Source organism: Lygodium microphyllum, chromosome 28, assembly GCF_053477565.2.
Source record: "Lygodium microphyllum isolate KBCC chromosome 28, Lygodium_microphyllum_v1.1.10, whole genome shotgun sequence".
NCBI lineage: Eukaryota > Viridiplantae > Streptophyta > Polypodiopsida > Schizaeales > Lygodiaceae > Lygodium > Lygodium microphyllum.
In genome coordinates, this window is record NC_141162.1 from 81,914,875 (window position 1) to 81,934,320 (window position 19,446).

The 19,446-nt window shown below is 41.4% G+C and overlaps 1 protein-coding gene across 1 annotated transcript in view; it reads right to left on the reverse strand.

Moving 5' to 3' along the window:
- Positions 1–284: 284 nt before the first annotated feature.
- Positions 285–19,446, reverse strand: part of ATERDJ3A (DNAJ heat shock N-terminal domain-containing protein) — a 112,579-nt gene continuing 93,417 nt past the window's right edge. The window contains exons 4-7 of the mRNA XM_087670514.1: positions 3,101–3,696; positions 1,879–2,220; positions 1,374–1,718; positions 285–990 (exon numbers count right to left, since the gene is read on the reverse strand). Of these exons, the coding sequence (XP_087526640.1) occupies positions 706–990; positions 1,374–1,718; positions 1,879–2,220; positions 3,101–3,696 (1,568 nt within the window). The 3' untranslated portion in view covers positions 285–705. The remainder of the gene's footprint in view (positions 991–1,373; positions 1,719–1,878; positions 2,221–3,100; positions 3,697–19,446) is intronic.

The window sequence follows — 19,446 nt, forward strand, 5'->3', positions numbered from 1 at the left end:
CCAACTTGCACGGCTATATCAATGTCCACGACCACGTGTGCACATGCCTATGTGCACATGCGTATGTACACATGCATGAGAGAGAGAGAGAGAGAGAGAGAGAGAGAGAGAGAGAGAGAGAGAGAGAGAGAGACACACACACACAAGCTGTGTGTGTGTGTGTGAGCGCACTCAAACTTGTCAGCTAGCATGTACTTATGTCCAAGCCATATGCTCATATTTAACCATGATAACTCAGAAAGCCTCAAATGTAAGAACAGCTGTTAACAAGCATATACTCAATGAACAGCAACCCCTTTGTGATATATACAGCTGATTCGTTTAAAAGACATGTTGAGAACCAAAGAATAGGTTTTTTGGCACCCTCTGATTATAGATTGCCAGTACCTTCACAGCGACATACACCTTGGAACTTCATTTGTTGTTTGCGAACCAGTTTTTATGCTATACATTTCAATGGTTCAATCCTAAAAATTCTCGTCCCATGTTTACACATGCCCCAGCCACTTCTAAGTGTGCCATGTCATTACCTATATACAACAACTTGGTATACATAGTGTGGCACATGGGACTAGTATGTGTGAAGCCAATATGGAGGTTTTGCTCTCCTTGTTTTGAGCAGTCTCGCAGCCTGGACATGCAATCTGTCTGTCAATTGAGCACCTTGTACTTGTATAAGGACAGAACAAACAGGAAGAGATGGTCTTATGCCAAAATTGGATCTCGTGAGACAGGTTTTAGCTGTACATCGCCGCTGATCACTTCCACAATGAAGTTTTCAATGTCTTCAAGAGTTCTAGGCCCATCATACAGGATGTAAGTTTTCTTCTTTGGTTTATATGCAACTAGAACAACATCACGACCTTTGAAAGTTTTTTGATCAAATGAAACAAGAAATGCTGACTGATTGTTTGCATCTAGAACAGCATAAGAAACAGGATTTCTGGAGTTCAGTCTTTGTCCCCTCCGTGTTAAGCTCTTCTGAGAAATCTGCATGCAAAAAGAAAAGCTCCACAATGATTTGACTTTCACATAAAGCACTTTACAGGCATGCCCAGTGAACTGAATAATATCAGGACGAACACAACCACAAAACCATAGCCTCAACTCCAATTTTTCTGGCATGCCTAAAATAGGCAGAACATCCAGGATAATCATTAGTGACAAACAACCAAAAACATGTACTTTCACCATCAAAATTTCCATCTAGTACACATTGATCCAACCTACCTCAATACAGGACATTTCAATACTAATAAGACTTCAAACACAACAGTAACAATTGCCTTTTGCTAAATACACTCAAAGCAAAAACAAAAATATGCTTTATATGCATAGTCACAGCAGGTCTCCAACTGAGATGAAAAAGTTACCTCTTTTAATATCTTCCTCACTGATTCTTTTCCACTGGCTGATTTATAAACTCCAATGATGCACAGAGCCGTGTCTGGACTACATATATTTTTTAAGTTATTCTTAGTTAACAACGGTATTTCATTGTCACCCTTTTCTTTTTCTTTCCTGGGCTCTGCAGCTTTACTTTTCTCCTCAAATTTCTGAATCAAGCCTTTGAATTCTTCCAACGAGGAACTAATTAACTCCAGTCTGTTGCCACTATTTAAGGTATGGATTTCACCATTTGCATAAATACCAACCACAGTTGGCAGCACATTCACAGCGAACTTACTTGAAATAAGAGGAAAATTGTCCTCATCGACCTGCACATGTAAACAGGAGTAAGAAGATTTCCCCCTGCTCATACATGAATAACAGGGAAGCATCAACATAAACAACAAGCCAAGATAATCATGCACATGCATTTGTGCATGCATATGCGTACACACTACACTAGTATGATAGTTTGCAGATGAATCAAACCTGAACATCGTAAAAGATGACTCGCCCATGAAATAGTCCACTAACTGCACGCCATACAGCAGCTGCTTCTTTTTTTCGTGTAAACAATATAACGTGAGGGGTGTTTGGTTCAATGTTCAAGTGATCTTCCAATTCTTCAATATGCACGTGCTTTGTGAACCTTGGTAGAACTTCCACACAGTAATTCTTTACATCCTTAACCAACCACTCCCCAGTATACTCTAATGGGCTCAATTTCCCATTGCTCCTCAAAGAATAAAGCACCAATTTGGGAGCCTTTACGGGCCATATATGTTGCTCTTTGCAAAGTGTTTTATGTGTCTCACAGTTCACATATCCAACCTGGAAAAGGCATTGATAAATGTCAGCTCTGTGCGTGCGTGCGTACGCGCGCGCGCGCGTGTGTGTGTGTGTGTGACCCATCACATCATGGCATTGTAGAGGAGAGTATAGTGCCTACAAAAGCACATATGAGATACAACAGTCCCCCTTGTCTCTGTGCCCCATGTATGACATAAGAGTCATACCCTTTGAATGGAGTTGCAGAAGATTACTCATGATAATTGTACTCTCATAGCATGCTAGATAGGGACTAGACATGGGATGCGTTTGACTAAAGCTATGTCTTTGCAGTTTTCCCATGACACTCCATAAACTTGTTGTATATTGGCTTGTGACTTGTCTCATTGGCCAAATTGGCCACTAGTATAGCTTAATCTGTCACTCTTGCAATAAGGAGACAACATCGTGCTTGACAGGGAGATGAAAAAACTACCTGGTATAAACCCAAAACTAGAAGTTGAGACATGTCTTTATCTATATATCAAATATCTGTTTAAGTATATGTATGGAGGTGCCCCCCCCCCCCCCCCCAAAACCCCCCAAAACCCCCCAAAAACATACATACATACATACATACATACATACATACATACATATATATATATATATATATATATATATATAGAGAGAGAGAGAGAGGAGTACCTCCATACATATACAGATACACAGATACAGACACGTCCATGTCTCAACTTCTAGTTTTGGGTTTTTACTAGGTATTTTTTTTCCATCTTGCTGTCAAGCACGATGTTGTCTCAGCATTGCAATATTCTTTCATCTAGCAGGTATTAGGATCTTTGAAAGAAGTTGGCTTTAATTTTTTTAACAAGGAGAAAATGACTTTAAAGTAACAAATTAAGGGGAGCATTTGTCTCACAACCTTGATACTTCCACGAAGATTGCTCGAAATGTCCTCAAGTACTTGCAACTTTTCTTTCAAGTTTTTGGAAACACCAAGTGAGAAAACTACAGCCCATGTATAGAACTGGTCAAGCACTTTTTTCTTTAAGGATTTAGGGGTTAGTTGCTCAGACTCAATATTGAACTGGTTTGTTTGAGTGCCTTGAGAGCTACTTTTCCCATGTGACTTTCCTGAGCCAGTGCTGTGACCACTGTACTGTCTGTCTTTTGCAGATGAAAAAAGGTTTTTGAAAAGATTGCCAAAATAACTTGAATCTCCTCCAAAACCAAATGTAGATGACTGCTCCTGTCTTCCAGAAGAACTTCTGAAACCTCCCTGTGTGAATGAAGTGTCTCCAGGTCCAAAATCATTACCATGCTGTTCAAACCAATATCTTTTTCCATCACTTGAATCATATGAAAAATGTGTCCATCCCTGTGAGCTTCCATGAGTGTTCGAATTGTGAAAACCACTGTAGTCACCATGAGTGTCTTGTGCTTCCCTAGCACGCCCTTGCTCGTTTCCAAACAAGTCATAATTTTTCCGCTTCTCTTCATCTGATAGGACTTCATATGCTGCAATGCATGCAATCACAATTGTCAGAAAGTTATCAGTTGCACTCATTGCTTGAACCTAGGAAACTTGACCTACATGTACACATACTCACTTCCATACCTTCTTTTCAACACTACTACAACCAGAATATGATTTGTCACTAATAATGTCAACCTCAAGATATTGATCTATATTTTGAAAGTGATCAAGCACCAACTCCTCAAATTTGATACATAAGTAATCCCTATTTCCCAGTCACCCAAACACACGAATAATTCTTGAAATCAAAAAAGCCCCAATAACAAGGAAGACAAGGTGGTGAATTCCTCGGATGCGGACAAGCTAATCTATTAAATGGCAAAACCTTCAGTTCATGAAAACCTCACATATAAATTTAAAAAGCTACCCTTCCTGAAGGATTCAGCAATGTTTACAAAGTACAATTAAATTTGCCACACATTTTACCTACATATTTGCAGCACACATCCCACAAGCCACCTAATACTTCAACAAACATGCAACTCGTCGTCATGCTGATATAAGCCTAACTGCAAAATGTTAAAAGACATAGGGATTGTATCCAAACAGCTACCGACAAGTGTAAAGAAATACTTGTTTATAGATAGCAAACACAATTGTAACACAAAGCACAGACTGATAAAGAACACAATTAGAGTCAGGTTAACTCAAAGACAATGCACATTGAAGAGGCATAACGAATGAATGACAATATATGATGCTCAATGAAGCAAACGCACTAGGTTACGATCTTTTGTCTTGAAGCAAGCTATAGCCTAAATTACAAAGAGCTACAAAAGCATGCTGACTTAACCTCATCTCCATTTTTTGTTGCTTTCCATAATACATTGAAATTACTGTAATTTTTAAAGTAGCAATAAAAGAAATATCAACTAAAGCTTAGCATTGCATTGCTTAATAGTTTTAAGTTACCATTTAATGTAGTCTACTTTAAGTCTACAATAAAACAAAACATCAATGATAACGTTGCATTGTGGGATAATAAAGGAGATCTCTTTGATAAAGAAGAATGATTCAAATCGACTTCTAGCATCACTAAAGAGATCGAACATGCAAAGTGCATATGAACCCCCAAACTCCAATGTCTCTAGGACCAAGGCAGAGAGTATGAGTTGGAGAGAGTATCATACTCTAACAAATCCCAAATCGCAGACCAGAAAACCTTTGGAGAAGTCTGGGAGCAGTAAATGTAGTCCACAAAGGCTCGATCACTACTAGACAGGGCAAATTGAAGCTCAATAAAAAAAAAACAGAGGCTAGATACTCACATGGCTAAAACCAGCCTTCCTTCTCAGATAGGGTAGTAAAATATGATCAAGCACTTAATTATAGCAATTGATAACTAAGCATAAACTCAAATGCCCACATTGCCTTAACAATCTTGGACAATAGTCACCTCGTTGGCCCCAAAACCGGCGCCCCTTTTGGTATTTCTTTATCTTTAATTGCTAATGGATAGTGTACAAGTTGAGATTCCATCTCCTTTGCTGATCCAAAAGTCCCTTGCTATACATACAATCAGCAAGCAAGTTGGGCCAATTCCCCCTTGATTTTCACCCAGGAATTGCACAAATGGAACCAATAACTCGCCAAATGTTACCCCAATTTACATTGGATGACTTAGCATCCAAAATTCCTATCAATTCCACGAATTCCGTGTGCTAATTTCAGTGTATGAGGCCTATTCCTATTGACACGTGTCCCAAGATGGTTGCCAAACCCTAATTTCTGCAGAGCTTTAGGGTTTACAGCAAAAATCTTCCTGATGTCCACCAAATTTGGCTGAGATCTACTAAGAATGTCTGAGAAATGCTAAGATTTTTTGAAAAATTACAAGAGAAGGTCAAAGAAAGCCAAGATGAGAGAGATCTGATTTTCTTCGTGAGCAAACGCTAAAATCTGCATGCTACTTGCTTCGACTGTCATGAGGACATGTATTTTTGAAACCTCACTTAACATGTAGATTAATTTTTAGTCGCATGGTTAAGTAAATGTTGCACATGTGAGGTGTAACTGGGGTTAGAGTAAATTAACGAGCCCGGGACTCCAGGAAATCATGGCATGTGAAAGACAAAAGTTGCTATAAGTTATGCTGCACAAGTACTTGGTGGTATCTGGTGCCAATTGTTAGCCTTGGTCATTCATTTGGCCATAAATGTCAATTTGTGACACTAGAGAACTAGTGTTTAATGGTATCTAATGCCAATCTGATGGTCAAAGATGCCACAGAGACACTCAGGAATGCAAGTTGCCTAGCCAAATTAATTATTGGCCAATCAAATTATTTTTCAAGGCACCAAAATAATTATTAGATTAATTTTCAATAATTAAAGGCTGAAATTTAATATTTAATTATAAAAAATGGTAGAAAAACCATTTAGGAAGGTTGCCACTTGTCAAAAATGCCCATGCAAGACTGAAAAACGTCTTTAGAGGCTGGAGAGAGGCATTTTTAGTATATTCAGCCTGCAAGAGAGAGGGGGGAGATGCTCTTGTTCTGATTTGCAGCCATTGGAGAATCTTCTAAGGCAACCAAGGACAAGAGAAGACCAATCAACAACAGGTGACGGTACCTACAGGCTGTTGAGACAAAGTAGCATCAGTAAATGACTGATTTTCTTTGGTTCATTGCATCTACAAGCTGTTGAGACAGGGCAGCAATAGTAAATGACAAATTTTCCTCAGTTCTTCACGAAGAAAGTCTGAATTTTCTCTCTCCTCAGCATTCTCTCTCATCTCCTAGCCTTGCTACAAAGATTACAACATTGAGATCACCAAAGGCTGACAAATTTCAGATTTCTCTATTGTAAACCCTAATCTGCAGCAAAATTGGAGTTTAGCAATAGCCTCAAGAAGTGTGCCAACAATTGGAAGCTCCAAGACCTAGATTCAACAGAGCTAAAACTATTTTTAGCCTATTCTAGTGGAGGAACCATCAAATCATTGAATTTAGGGCATTTTCCATATCCATCAAAGCAGGTGAAGGCCAATTGATTGCCCGAATCAGGGAGCAAATCAAATTAAAGACTTGCTAATCATTTTGAACAGCAAGGGGAGTTGGAATACCAAAAGGGATTGGGAGAATCCCATTGTACATCAACTTGTTCTTTAATTAAGTTAAATAAATGCCGAGAGGGGCGCCAATTTTGGGGCCACAGGGTGTCCAATGTCCAAGATTACATGGTGAAGTGTACTTTTTAGTTTTATTTGTGAATTTGTTAATTCCTGTAAATAGTGCTTAATAAGGTTATTTACCACCCTATTCGAGGAGGAAGGCTAGTTACATGGTTCCGTTGCCGGGACACCACTCTTTAGTTCAGGCTTCGTCAGGTTCAGCAGAGCAAGGATCCCAATTATTGTCTAATGCTCAAGGGGGAGGTAGCACTTCCACTCCTCCAATTATTGACAGCTCTCGTATATAGTGGATCTCTGATGTAGCACTAGAACTATACTTTTGCATCACCTTATAATCAATTTGGCATAAATTTTGCCTCAATTTTAAGATAAAACTTCCGATCAGTTTCAGCTTAGTTTTTGATCAACTTGAGAACCATTTATGGTCACTTTTTGAATCAGTTTTTGCATTGATTGTTGATCAGTTTTTGCAATGAGTTTGTGATTACTTTGGCATCACATTTGCAGCAATTTGTGATCAATTCTCAGATCAGCAAGTAATCAGTTTACGATCAGATTATGCTCAGTTTTCAATGGTTTACATCTAGTTCCATGGACAACAGCATATATTATGATGGCATTGATGTTTTAGCCATGGTTTATGCTTGGTTATGCTATGCTATGGTTTGGTTTTGCTAGATGAGTTGAGCTCATGAGAAATAGACATATCACATGATAATCTAGCTATGCCTTTTTTCATAAGATTCTTTGTGAGTCTTATGGTATGTTATGATTGGCTGGAAATTTTCAGCATGTGTTGGGCATATGGAATGGCTGAGCAACAGTGCACAATGCTGTATTAACTATGATGTCTTGTGGAAATTCCAATCCACTATTTTGCTTTTAATGCATTTGGCAGTGCAATCGTGCACAATTGCAAGGATTTTAAGGGGAGGGCTGTCATGAGAACATGTATTTTTGAAACCTCACTTAACATGTGGATTAATTTTTAATCACATGGTTAAGTAAATGTTGCATATGTGAGGTGTAACTGAGGTTAGAGTAAATTTACAAGCCCGGGACCCGAGGAAATCACGATATGTCAAAGGCAAAAGTTGTTATAACTTATGCCGCACAAGTACTTCTTGGTATCTGGTGCCAGTTGTTGGCATAGGTCATTCATTTAGCCATAAGTCTCAATTGGTGACACTAGACAAACTAGTGTTTAATGGTACCTAACACCAATCTGATGGTCAAAGATGGCACAGAGAGACTCGGGAGTGGAAGATGCCTAGCCAATTTAATTATTGGTCAGTCTGATTATTTTTCTAAGCACCCAAAAAATTATTAGATTAATTTTTACTAATTAAAGGCTGAAAATTAATATTTAATTATGAAAATTGTAAAAAAACCGTTTGAAAAGGCTGCCACTTGTCAAAAATGCCCATGCAAGACTGAACAACGTCCTTAGAGGCTAGAGAGAGACATTTTTAGTGTATTCAACCTGCAAGAGAGAGCGGGGAGATGTTACCCGATTTGCAGCCATTGAATGACCTTCTGAGGCAGCCAGGGGCGAAGAAGACCAATCAACAGCAAGAGACAACATCTACAAGCTATTGAGACAGGGCAGCAGTAGTAAATGATAGATTTTCTTTAGTTCATTGCATCTACAAGTTATTGAGACGGAGCAGCAGCAATAAATAACAGGTTTTCTTCAATTCTTGGCGAAGTCTAAATTTTGTCTCTCCTCACCATTCTCTCTCACTCCCTAGCCTTGCTACAAAGATTGCAGCATTAAGATCACCAAAGGCTAACAAATTTCAGATTTCTCTGTTGTAAACCCTAATCTGCAACAAAAATTGGGTTTAGCAGCAGCCTTGAGAAGCGTGCCAACATTTGAAAGCTCCAAGACTTGGATTCAACAGCGGTAAACCTTTTCTTTAGCCTATTTAAGTGAAGGGACCATCAAATCATTGAATTTGGGGCATTTTCCATTTCTATCAAAGCAAGTGAAGGCCAATTGATTGCTCGAATCAAGGGGCAAATCAGATTAAAGACTTACTCGTCATTTTGAACAACAAGGGGAGTTGAAATACCGAAAGGGATTGGGAGAATATCATTGTACATCAACTTGTTCTTCAATTAAGTTAAATAAATACCGAAAGGGGTGCGAGTTTTGGGGCCAACGGGGTGTCCAATATCCAAGATTACATGGCAAAGTGTACTTTTCAATTTTGTGAATTTGTTAATTGCTGTAAATAGTGCTTAATCAAGTTATTTACCACCCTATCCGAGGAGGAAGACTAGTTACACCGACCTATATTTAATGCAATCATCTACCACTAGGCACCTCCAAAAAATTGTCACTTTCTCAGCAATGCTATTACTTGCCCTTGCAAAGTGTCTCCCTGCTGTCCTTCCCTACCCAAACCCTTAGGTGGTTGTCTTCTGTGGCAAATTGTTATTCTCTAATCAAAAAATTAACTAGCAACTCCCTCTCTCTCTCTCCCAGGCTGTCAACTAACTAAATGACTGAGACCCAACCTCCAAAAACGTTTTCTCAATTTGCATGGGCATTTTTGTCAAGCGATAGCATTCTAGACCAATTTTTGAGCATTATCCAACCATTTAATTAATTTTCAAAATTAAATAATCCTAAAAATTAATTTCAACCCTTCTAACCCCATCTAAAATTAAATATGTCTATCCATAATTAAATTGGCTAGGCCATTTATAACCTGGAGTGGTCCACAACCTCTATTGAACCTTAGATTGACATTGATTAATTAATTAATGCTAGTTTCTAGTGTCACCGCTAACACTTATTACACCATCTAACCCCCAAAGCCTAGCTCGCATAACTTATCACAGCTTTTATCATTGGCACCCTCTACATCCTCGAGGTCCTTGTCCTATTACTATGAAATGGCTACCATGTGAATCACATGTGCTAAACAACCTAACATATTTGATTAATAACTTAATCAAATGCTATTGGCAAGATTAAAGTATCTTAAAATTTCAAGTTCCCTTGACAAATCTTTCCCAAAAGATGACTTCTTCTTCTTATCCTTGTTCTTCTTCTTCAGACCATTCAAAAATTTGGTAAACTAAGAATCCTTTGTCAATTCAACAAAGCGATTTGCTACTATCCTCATTCAATTCTGAAACTCATCATCAAATTCCTCTTTACATTTCTAGTCATTTGCGTACTATGCCTTGAAGGCCCAACATCTTTCCCAACAATAACATTTTCAACTTTTTGTCCATAGTCTAAAGCCTTATCCAAGATCATGCATTGCATTTCCGTAATTCCCATGTAAATGTTCAAACTAAGAGGCATCATCACTGCTTGATTCCATCTTACTATATGAAGACATATTGCTGTAATTTCTTAGCTAAGAGCAAAAATTAGCACTAGCACAAAGATTTGGCTTGCAATCATGTGCCTCAACCCACCAAATCAAAGGATTGACTCGTATCTCGGCAATGGAACCATGAAACCAATCTTCCTCCTTTCTCAGGAATACATAAAGTCCTTTCTCACGAATCGGGTCTACATCTGAAAGCATGTTGATTTCAGCATTTATTGGCTGCTGTAGGCCATTTTCAGCATGCTATTCATGCTATACAGCACCTTCATTTTCATTTCCAGCACCTTCATTTTCATCATCAGAAAGTCTTATCTTGCTATCCATGACCTCCTTGTGCTTCTATTTGTTGTCCATCATCATTTGGCTCAAAAATAACAGGCTGATCATCCATTTCAGCTTGTGGTACAACATCATGAGGCTCATCATTTGAAGTAATAGATGGCTGCAAATTCTGAAGTTCGACCTTTTTCATGTCTTCATCAAAGGCTAAAGTACTTTTCAACAACTTTGCCTCATTAAACACAACATTATGGCTGCGAACAATTTGCTTGGACTGTGGTAGCCACGCTCTATAGCCAAATTCACCCCCATCACCATAGCCCATGAAAATGCCTTTCGTGGATTTCCGGTCAAGTTTACTCCTCAACTCATCTCTAACATGTACAAAAGCATCACAACCGAATATCCATAAATGGTCATATGAGGCCGATTTGCCAGACCAAACCTCCTCAAGGATGCCATTATTTAAGAACCTCTTTGGAGAGCGGTTGCTGATATAAACCACGGTTTTAAGTGCCTCTCCCCAAAATTCATGAGGGAGATTAGCAGTGGACAACATGCACCGCACTCTCTCACATAAAGTCCTATTATATCTTTCAGCCACACCATTTGAAGAAGGGCTGTAAGGAGTTCTAAGCTCCCTCTTGATTCCATGCAAGTCACAAAAAGACTTAAACTCAATAGATATGAACTCACCCCCATTATCAATTCTCAAGCATTTCAGCTTTCTACCTATCTAAGTGGTCACAAATGCATGAAATTTTTTAAAAACAGCAAATACTTTCACTTTTCTTTATCAACAGATAAACCCAAATCTTCCTGGAACAATCATCAATAAAAGAGAGAAAATATACAACACCACCCAACAATTTCACAAGCATACTACATACATCAGAATGCACTAAGACCAAGACATTGGACTAACGGGAGACACTAAAGTAAAAGGAGTTTTTCATTTGCTTTCCAAACTGACAATCATTACAAAAATGAAGTTTAGAGCCTTTTCCATCAATCCTCTTCAAAGAGGTAAGGGCATCAAGTCCTTTCTGGCTCATATTTCCTAATCTCTTATGCCACAACTCCAAACGACAGCCAATTTCAGCGACTACAAGAAACTTGTCATTCAAAGCTTTACAGTGCAGACAATACAAAGTGCTCTTCTTGAATCCTTTTGCAATCAGCATGGAACCTTTTTCAATTTTCACAAACCACCACCAAACAGTGTAGTGTAACCATGCAAGTCAAGCTATCCAACAGATAGTAAACTCTTCTTGATGCCAGGCACATATCTGACATCTTTCAACACAAGCTCTTGCCCATTATCCAAAGACAAGTGTACAGTGTCTACCGCATCAATGCTGCAAGCATGGTTATTTCCAAGATATACTTTTCCATAACTGCTTGCATTGAACATAGCAAAACACTCCAAGCAAGGAGTTACATGAAAAGAGGCACCAGAGTTAACAATCCAAGTCCGAGTGACACCATCATCAGCTAACAAAAGTGCATCAATCACATCAGCCTTGATAATCTGCATATCTTGCATGTGACATACAAGGGCATCATAATATACTGCACCTAGTACATCAGCCTCTGCATCCGAGAGCTCCTCTATGACTACACTGGAGGTCACATTGGCCTTTTCCTTGCCTTTGGCTGCCTTAGATGCATCTATCTTATCCTCTTTTTTCTTTTTGTCTCCTGCATTCTTCTTTCTCTCTTGATCCTTCTTGTAGTACCTGCAATCAGGCTTCTTGAGGCCCTTCCAACCACACTGATAGCGAGTAACATCACTATTTTCCTTTCCTTTTCTCTTGCTTTTGCTTCTCTGTCCAACATTTGCATTTTTCTTTTCAGCCCTGCCTCTAACATTGTAAGCTAAGTTGTTGCCTTCTCCACTAGACTTATGTCTAATTTCTTCATTCAAGATTGAACCCCTTACACCAGCATATGAGAGATTGGGGTTATTCCTGAGAGAAACTACCAAGGTCTCCCAAGAATTAGACAGTGTCATGATCAAAAAGATCGCCCTCAACTTATCATCAAAATCCAAATTAGCATCCTTGAGCTGATTTAAAATACCAGTAAATGCACTCAAGTACTCAACTGTAGGCTTGGACTCATCCAGCCGCATATTCACCAACTTGCGCATTAAATGCACTTGATCAACAGGTGTGGTGATCTCATAGGTAGTTTTCAACTTCTCCCATATTGCATAACCAGTATCTAAGCCCTTAATGTCTGTCAAAATGTCATCAATGACACCCATCTTTATATAAGCCACAGCCTTTTTGTTGACTTTGGCCCAATCTGCATCAGACATTTGTGCGGATTTATCTTTCTAAAAGCATCCTCACAATCCTTTAATAACAATATGCCCTGCATATGGTCTTTCCAAAGGTTAAAACCCTCACCATCAAACCGTTTGATTTCCGTCAAACTCTTAATGTCAAAACTAGAAGAAGTTGCAACCATTTTTATCACAAACACAAGTGTAAATGCACAGAACTGCAAGAGCACAAGCTAAACTAGCAAATACACTGCTGTTGTTGCCCAACCAACGATAAACCTATGCTGTTTTTACATAAACCAGCCATCACACGTGCAAATATTGCAAAAATTTACCAAAATCTGCACAAAATCCCAAATTTCTAGGTCCAACAATGCGTAAATGTCAGCCAATCTGACCTAGCTAAACAAAATTTCATCAATACATGAAAAGCCCCAATTTTTCCACGTCCAATGTCAAGAAATTTTACTTAGGTGCTTCCACATGCGAATCCCTGTCAAAGCAAGGATCTTGCTTGCAGGAAAAAAATTAAAAAAAATGACGAAAAATGCTTGGAAAGTGACGAATCTGCTCTGGTTGACCAGCTGCCTGCTGTCATGACCTGTCGCCTTGCAGAAAATTGCCTTCTGATGCCACAGAACCTATCGTCTGTCAGTCGTGACCAGCCGCTGACATGAAAACTTGTCACCTGGTGTCGCTTGGTTCAAAACAACCTGACACCTGTCTGCCAAGTCAAAAACGACCTCTCACCTGCACAAAACATGACAAAATCTGTTGCTGCCTGTGCAGATTTAGCGTTTTTGGACTGTCGACTAACAGTGCAACACACAGTGCCTGAAATCAGTGGCGACCTGACTTGAGCGAACAGCCGAAGTGACGACCATATGATTTCGCGCGAGCAAAACACTAGAGATGTCTCGCACGGACTCCGAGGAGCATGAAAACCTTGGCCAAAGCTCTAATACCAGTTGTTGAGTACACGGCTAGCGAAAGCGTGAAGATTTGCAACAAGGAAAGTGTGTAGATGAGTGAGAATGAGAGTGAGAGTGACAAAGAGAGTACGAGCTGATTTGGGTATACCCACAATGCGTTGGTACATAAAGAATAAAATGTACTTATACTTAGGGCCCGTAAGGGTGCATTCACATGAATAACATAATAATACAAATGTACAATACAAGGAAGTGAATAAAGGACCTTTACATCCCAACAGGCACAGGTCCCAAGGTGGCTTCAAACACTAGTTTCTATAAAACTTTAGGTTTTACAATCGAAATCCTCTTACTATCCACCAAATTTGGTTGAGATCTGCTGAGAATAGCTAAGAAATACTGAGATGTTTTGAAAATTTACTAGAGAAGGTGAGAGAAGGCCAAGATGAGAGAGATCTAATTTTCTTCACCAAAAAACCCTAAAATCCACTTGCTACTTACTCTACCCTACATTTAATGCAGTCACCTACTGCCAGACACCTCCAAAATGTTGTCACCTAATCAACAATGTTGTTGTCCGCCCCTGGAAGGTGTCTCCCTACTCTCCCCTACCTACCAAGGCCACAAGATGGCTATCTTCTATAGCTCCCCTTCTCTCTCTCTCTCCCAAGCTATCAACTAACTGAATGGCTGAAACCTACGCCCCAAAAACGTTTTCTCAATTTGCATAGATATTTTTGCCAACTGGCAGCTTTTTAAACCCATTTTGGGCATTATCTAGCCATCTATTTAATTTTCAGAATTAAATGATCCTAAAAATTAATTTAAGCCCCTTTGACGTTGCCCAAAATTAAATGTGCCCATCCATAATGAACTTGGCTAGAACATTTGCAACCTCAAGTGGTCCCTTGACCCTTAGACTGGCATTAATTAATTAATTAATTAATGCTAGTTCCTAGTGTCACCAAGGGTCAAAACTGACACCAACTAAACTCCAAAGCCCAACTCGCATAACTTATCACAACTTTTACCTTTGACAACAAGTATATCCTCTCAAGGTCCTTAGCTTGTTACCATCAAATAATTGCCATGTGCATCACATGCGCTAAACAACCTTGCACATTTGATTAATAATTCAAATGTTATTGACAAGATTAGAGCATCTTAAAATTTCACATCCCCATGACAAACCTCCCCCGGAATAAGACTTCTTCTTCTTACCCTTGCTATCCTTCTTCCGAGCATTCAAAAATGAGGTGAACCAAGGATCCTTTGCTAATTCAACAAAGAGATTTGCTACTGTCCTCATCTGAATCTCAAACAAGTCATCAAATTCCTCTTCACTTTCTTAGTCATCAGCATCATTATGTCTTGAAGGTCCTACGCCTTACCCAACAACAACATTTTCAGCTTATTGTCCATGGTCTGAGCCTTATCAAAGATCATGCATTGCATTTTCTTGATTCCCATGTGAATGTTCATACTAAGAGGCATCATCACTGCTTGATTCCATCTCACTCTATGAAGACATATTGCTGTAATTTCTTAGTTGAGAGCAAAAATCAGCACTAGCACAAAGCTTTGGCTTGCAATCATGTGCCTCGGGCCCACCAAATATAAGGATTGACTCATATCCTGGCAATGGAACCATGAGACCAACCTTCGTCCTTGGATGGTGGTAAAACCTAATCGAGCACTTAATTACACCAATTAATAACTAAGCATAAACTCAAATGCACACATTACCTTAACAATCATGGACAATAGACACTCGGTTGGCCCCAAAGCTAGCGTCCCTTTCAATATTCCTTTATCTTTAATTGCTAATGGACAATGTACAAGTTGAGATTCCACAATATCTTTTGCTCATCCAAAAGCCCCCTGTTGTACATACAATCAACAAGCAAACTAGGCCAATGGCCCCTTGATTTTCAACAAGCAATTGCACCAATGGAACCATCAACTAGCCAAATGCTGCCCCAATTTACATTGGATGACGTAGCATCCAAATTCTTGTCAATTCTACAAATTTTGTGTACTGATTTCACTGTATGAAGCCTATTTCTATTGGCACAAGTCCCAAGGCGGCTGCCAAACCCTAGTTTTTGCCAAAGTTTAGGGCTTACAGCAGAAATCCTCCTGCTATCCACCAAATTTGGCTGAGATCTGTTGAGAATGTCAGAGAAATGTTGAGATCTTTTGAGAAATTACTAGAGGTCAAAGAAAGCCAAGATGAGAGAGAGACTTGATTTTTTTCGCCAAAAGACCCTAAAATCTGCCTGCTGCCTACTCCAGTCTGTATATAATGCAATCACCTACTGCCAGGCACCTCCAAAATGTTGTCACTTGGTCAACAATGCTATTGCCCGCACCTGAAAGGTGTCTCCTTGCTGTCCCCTACCTGCTGGGGCTGTCCTCTAGAGCAAATTGTTGTTCTCTCATTAGAAAATGGAACAGCAACTCCCTCTCTCTCTCTCCCTCCCAGGCTGTCAACTAGCTGAATGGTTGAGACCTAACCCCTAAAAACGTTTTCTCAATTTGCATTGGCATTTTTGCCAATTGGCAGCCTTCTAGACCAATTTTTCAACATTATCCAATCATTTAATTAGCTTTTAGAATTAAATAATCCTAAAAATTAATTTCAACCCTTTTGACCCTGCCCAAACAAAAAATTGCAAGTAAAAAGTGGCTGATTATATTACTCAGAAAAATAGATTACAACGGAGTGCTCATGCTCAACAGACTAGTTGGAGCTAATGGAAAGTCACAAGTACATCATGTATACAAGCCTCTCAAAGCGGTCTAGGGGGGATGGGGGCAAGAAGCCATGGAGATGGGGTGTATCGCCATCTAGGGCTGCCTACCTGCATCACGAAAAACAGGTGTCCTGGCTGCCCCAAGTGCGCATGAAATGCCATCGGAGCTCTTGACAAGCCCTAGATTCGCCCTATACCTGATCCATCGGCTGCAGAGGGAGTGGATGATGGAGGTCTGGCGCTTTGTTAAGGTCGCCTGTGCTGACAGTCTCTCTCCACCAAAAGCCTTCTGACACCGCACCTTCCAGATATGCCAACCAGTAAGACTCCCTACGATCTCCCATACCTCAGAGCGGTTTGTTGTGGGCTCCACTACCTCACGGATAGGTAGAGCCTCCAAACCAACCACTGCGCATGACCCTGCCTCGAAAATGAATATCGTGTCCTGCATCCCCGCCTCATACAAAAGGTGGCGGCCATGGCTTACTACTTGCCAACAGAAAGCCCCCCATGAGATACATCCAAGGCTAGGTGCTATACGGCGAAGGATGCGGCATGCACCTCTCCACACGAGCTGTACCACTTCACACAACCAAAGGCAGTGCTTTGGTGTTTCCAGAGGCTCTTGTGTGCAGCGCATACAACCTCCCTTCTTCTGCATCTGGGTAAGCCAACTTCCCACCACCAAACCTCCATGTGCCACCAACCATAAGAAATATGATACCCTCCTCAACCTCCAACTATCCCATAGGCGGCGCCAAAAGGTCCGTCCGAAAGGCTTTGTGATGCTGTGCTCCGCCTAGTGCCTGCTACGTGACGGCGCCCAATCCATATCCTCCTACATCAGTACGTGTCTGCCAATCCTCGCCGTGTACTGCATGAACCTCAATGGCTTCTTGGCGACCGATGTGGTTGGCCATAGCCACTCTCCCGAGTCCCATTCCAACTCATTAAGTGGCCTGCCCTCCCATATCTAGAGGCGCCACTCCCTGAGCTCCTGCCAGAAGACAAGGATCCAGTTGCCATGTCTTCCACTGCAGGCCAATCATCCGTATCCTCCTCCATGAAAGGGTAGCTATCCCCTCATCCTGCTGCCCTCTGTCAAGGGCCAGACGCCCCCCCTCCTGTACAGTGATGAGGGTCCCAGGTGGAGCGCCGCCCACTCTACTTGTCACCTATAGGGGGTTGCCTGCTGGTGAAAACCTAGCAACCCATACCTCCCTAAGCTCTATCGGCTCTCCTCTCGGGGGAGCAGGCCACTCCTGAGTTTTTGCTGCGTCTATCTCCCTTCTCCTCAACTCCACTCCTCTCTGGCAGCCTGATACTCGTTGTAGCACCTCCTTGTCTACTGTCCTGTACACCTCCCGCCATGCCTTGATGGTATGAGCCGGGCCGACCTTCCAACCAGCCCACTAGATGTGGGGGCACTCGCCAATTTGTGCCCCTTCTCGATCTTTGACCTGGGGGTTCCCAATCACCGGCTAATGATCTATCTCCTCCTACCAACCTTGGGGGCATCAAAATAGGGCCTTACAGAGGCACTACCACACGTGGAGCAAGCTGCGTAGGAAAGGTGATCTGGGCGAGGTGATCTAGGCTGACGTGAAGATCCATCTCAAGGACGGCCTCCACTCACCGCCAAGTCTCGGTCTACAATCCTAAAGACTCTCCTGCAATAGGACATTCGATGTCTGCCCTCCTTGTGTGAGGCCGCGGACAACTAGCTTGCCCAAGAGGGCCATACTCTAGTATTGTGGGTCCATGATCCCTAGGCCTCCCTCTAATCAATGCCGTATAATGGTCGCCCACGCCACCTTGGCCCTGGAATCCCCGAAGCCGTCTGACCACCCGGACCAAAGAAAATTCTGCACTAGGCGACAAAGCTAAACTACATAGGATGAGGAGAAGCACCAACACAAGGCGATGTACCATGCCGCCGCTAGGAGGACCTGGTAAACCACCAAGGCTTGGCCTGCTAATGAGAGATGAGCCGTACTCTAATAGGTCAGCTTCCTCCGAATAGAATCGAGGACTAGAAGAAACTGCTGGGCAGGAGTGATGTCGAGTCCCACCTGGAACCCTAGGTACCAGAGAGTCTGCCCTCTACTCACCCATCTAAATCCTAGGTGGACGCCCCACTCCGTGCTAGAGTCCAGGACTACGAGGAAACCAACCAACTTTCGCCAGTTGATTTTCGCTCCCGCTGCAGAATAGAACACCTCAAGAGCCAGTCTCACTCTCTCAAGCATCAACTCATCGTCCTCTATGTAGATTGTTGTATCATCGGCATACTCTAAGTCTAACAACTCAGCCTCCTCTCTCACGGGAAGTCGAAGGCCGCGTAATCCGCTCACACATGACCTGAGTAAATGAGACATCGCCTCTACAAAGAGTAGGAACAGGTACGAGGCCAAGGGGCAGCCCTGCCATAACGATCTCTCCAATCAAAACTCCACCCCTCGCCTGCCACCTATGAGAACCCTGTTGGTGGCCAATCTGTAAAGAGCAGAGACCCACGAATCCAAGCTTGGGGGAAATCCAACCTCGCCATGGTGCCCTCCAGGAAATCCCAATCCACCCTGTCGTAAGCTTTCTCGAAATCCAAGAGTAGTACGGTCAGTCTCTGCCCACTGTGTTGAGCCCACTCTGTCGCCTCAAAGAAGGTGAATACATTGTCCAGGATGCTTCTATCCTGGACAAAGCCTATCTGTGTAACATGGATGATATCTGGAAGCAAGGGGCGTAGTCGCCTACCAATCATCTTTGCTAGTGCCTTATAGGCCACTGACAATAAGGTGATCGGTCTCCACAGGAGAAAGCTCCAACCGGTCTCCCCCTTTGGGGAGAAGACTGATAAGGCTTGCCGAAAAACTTTCTAGTATGCCCTGAAGTGAAAATCTCCTGGAAGGCCATCAGTAGGGGGTCCTTCACCACCTCCCAATAGGTGGTAAATAAGGCCTTAAAGAGGCCATCCTCTCCTGAGCAT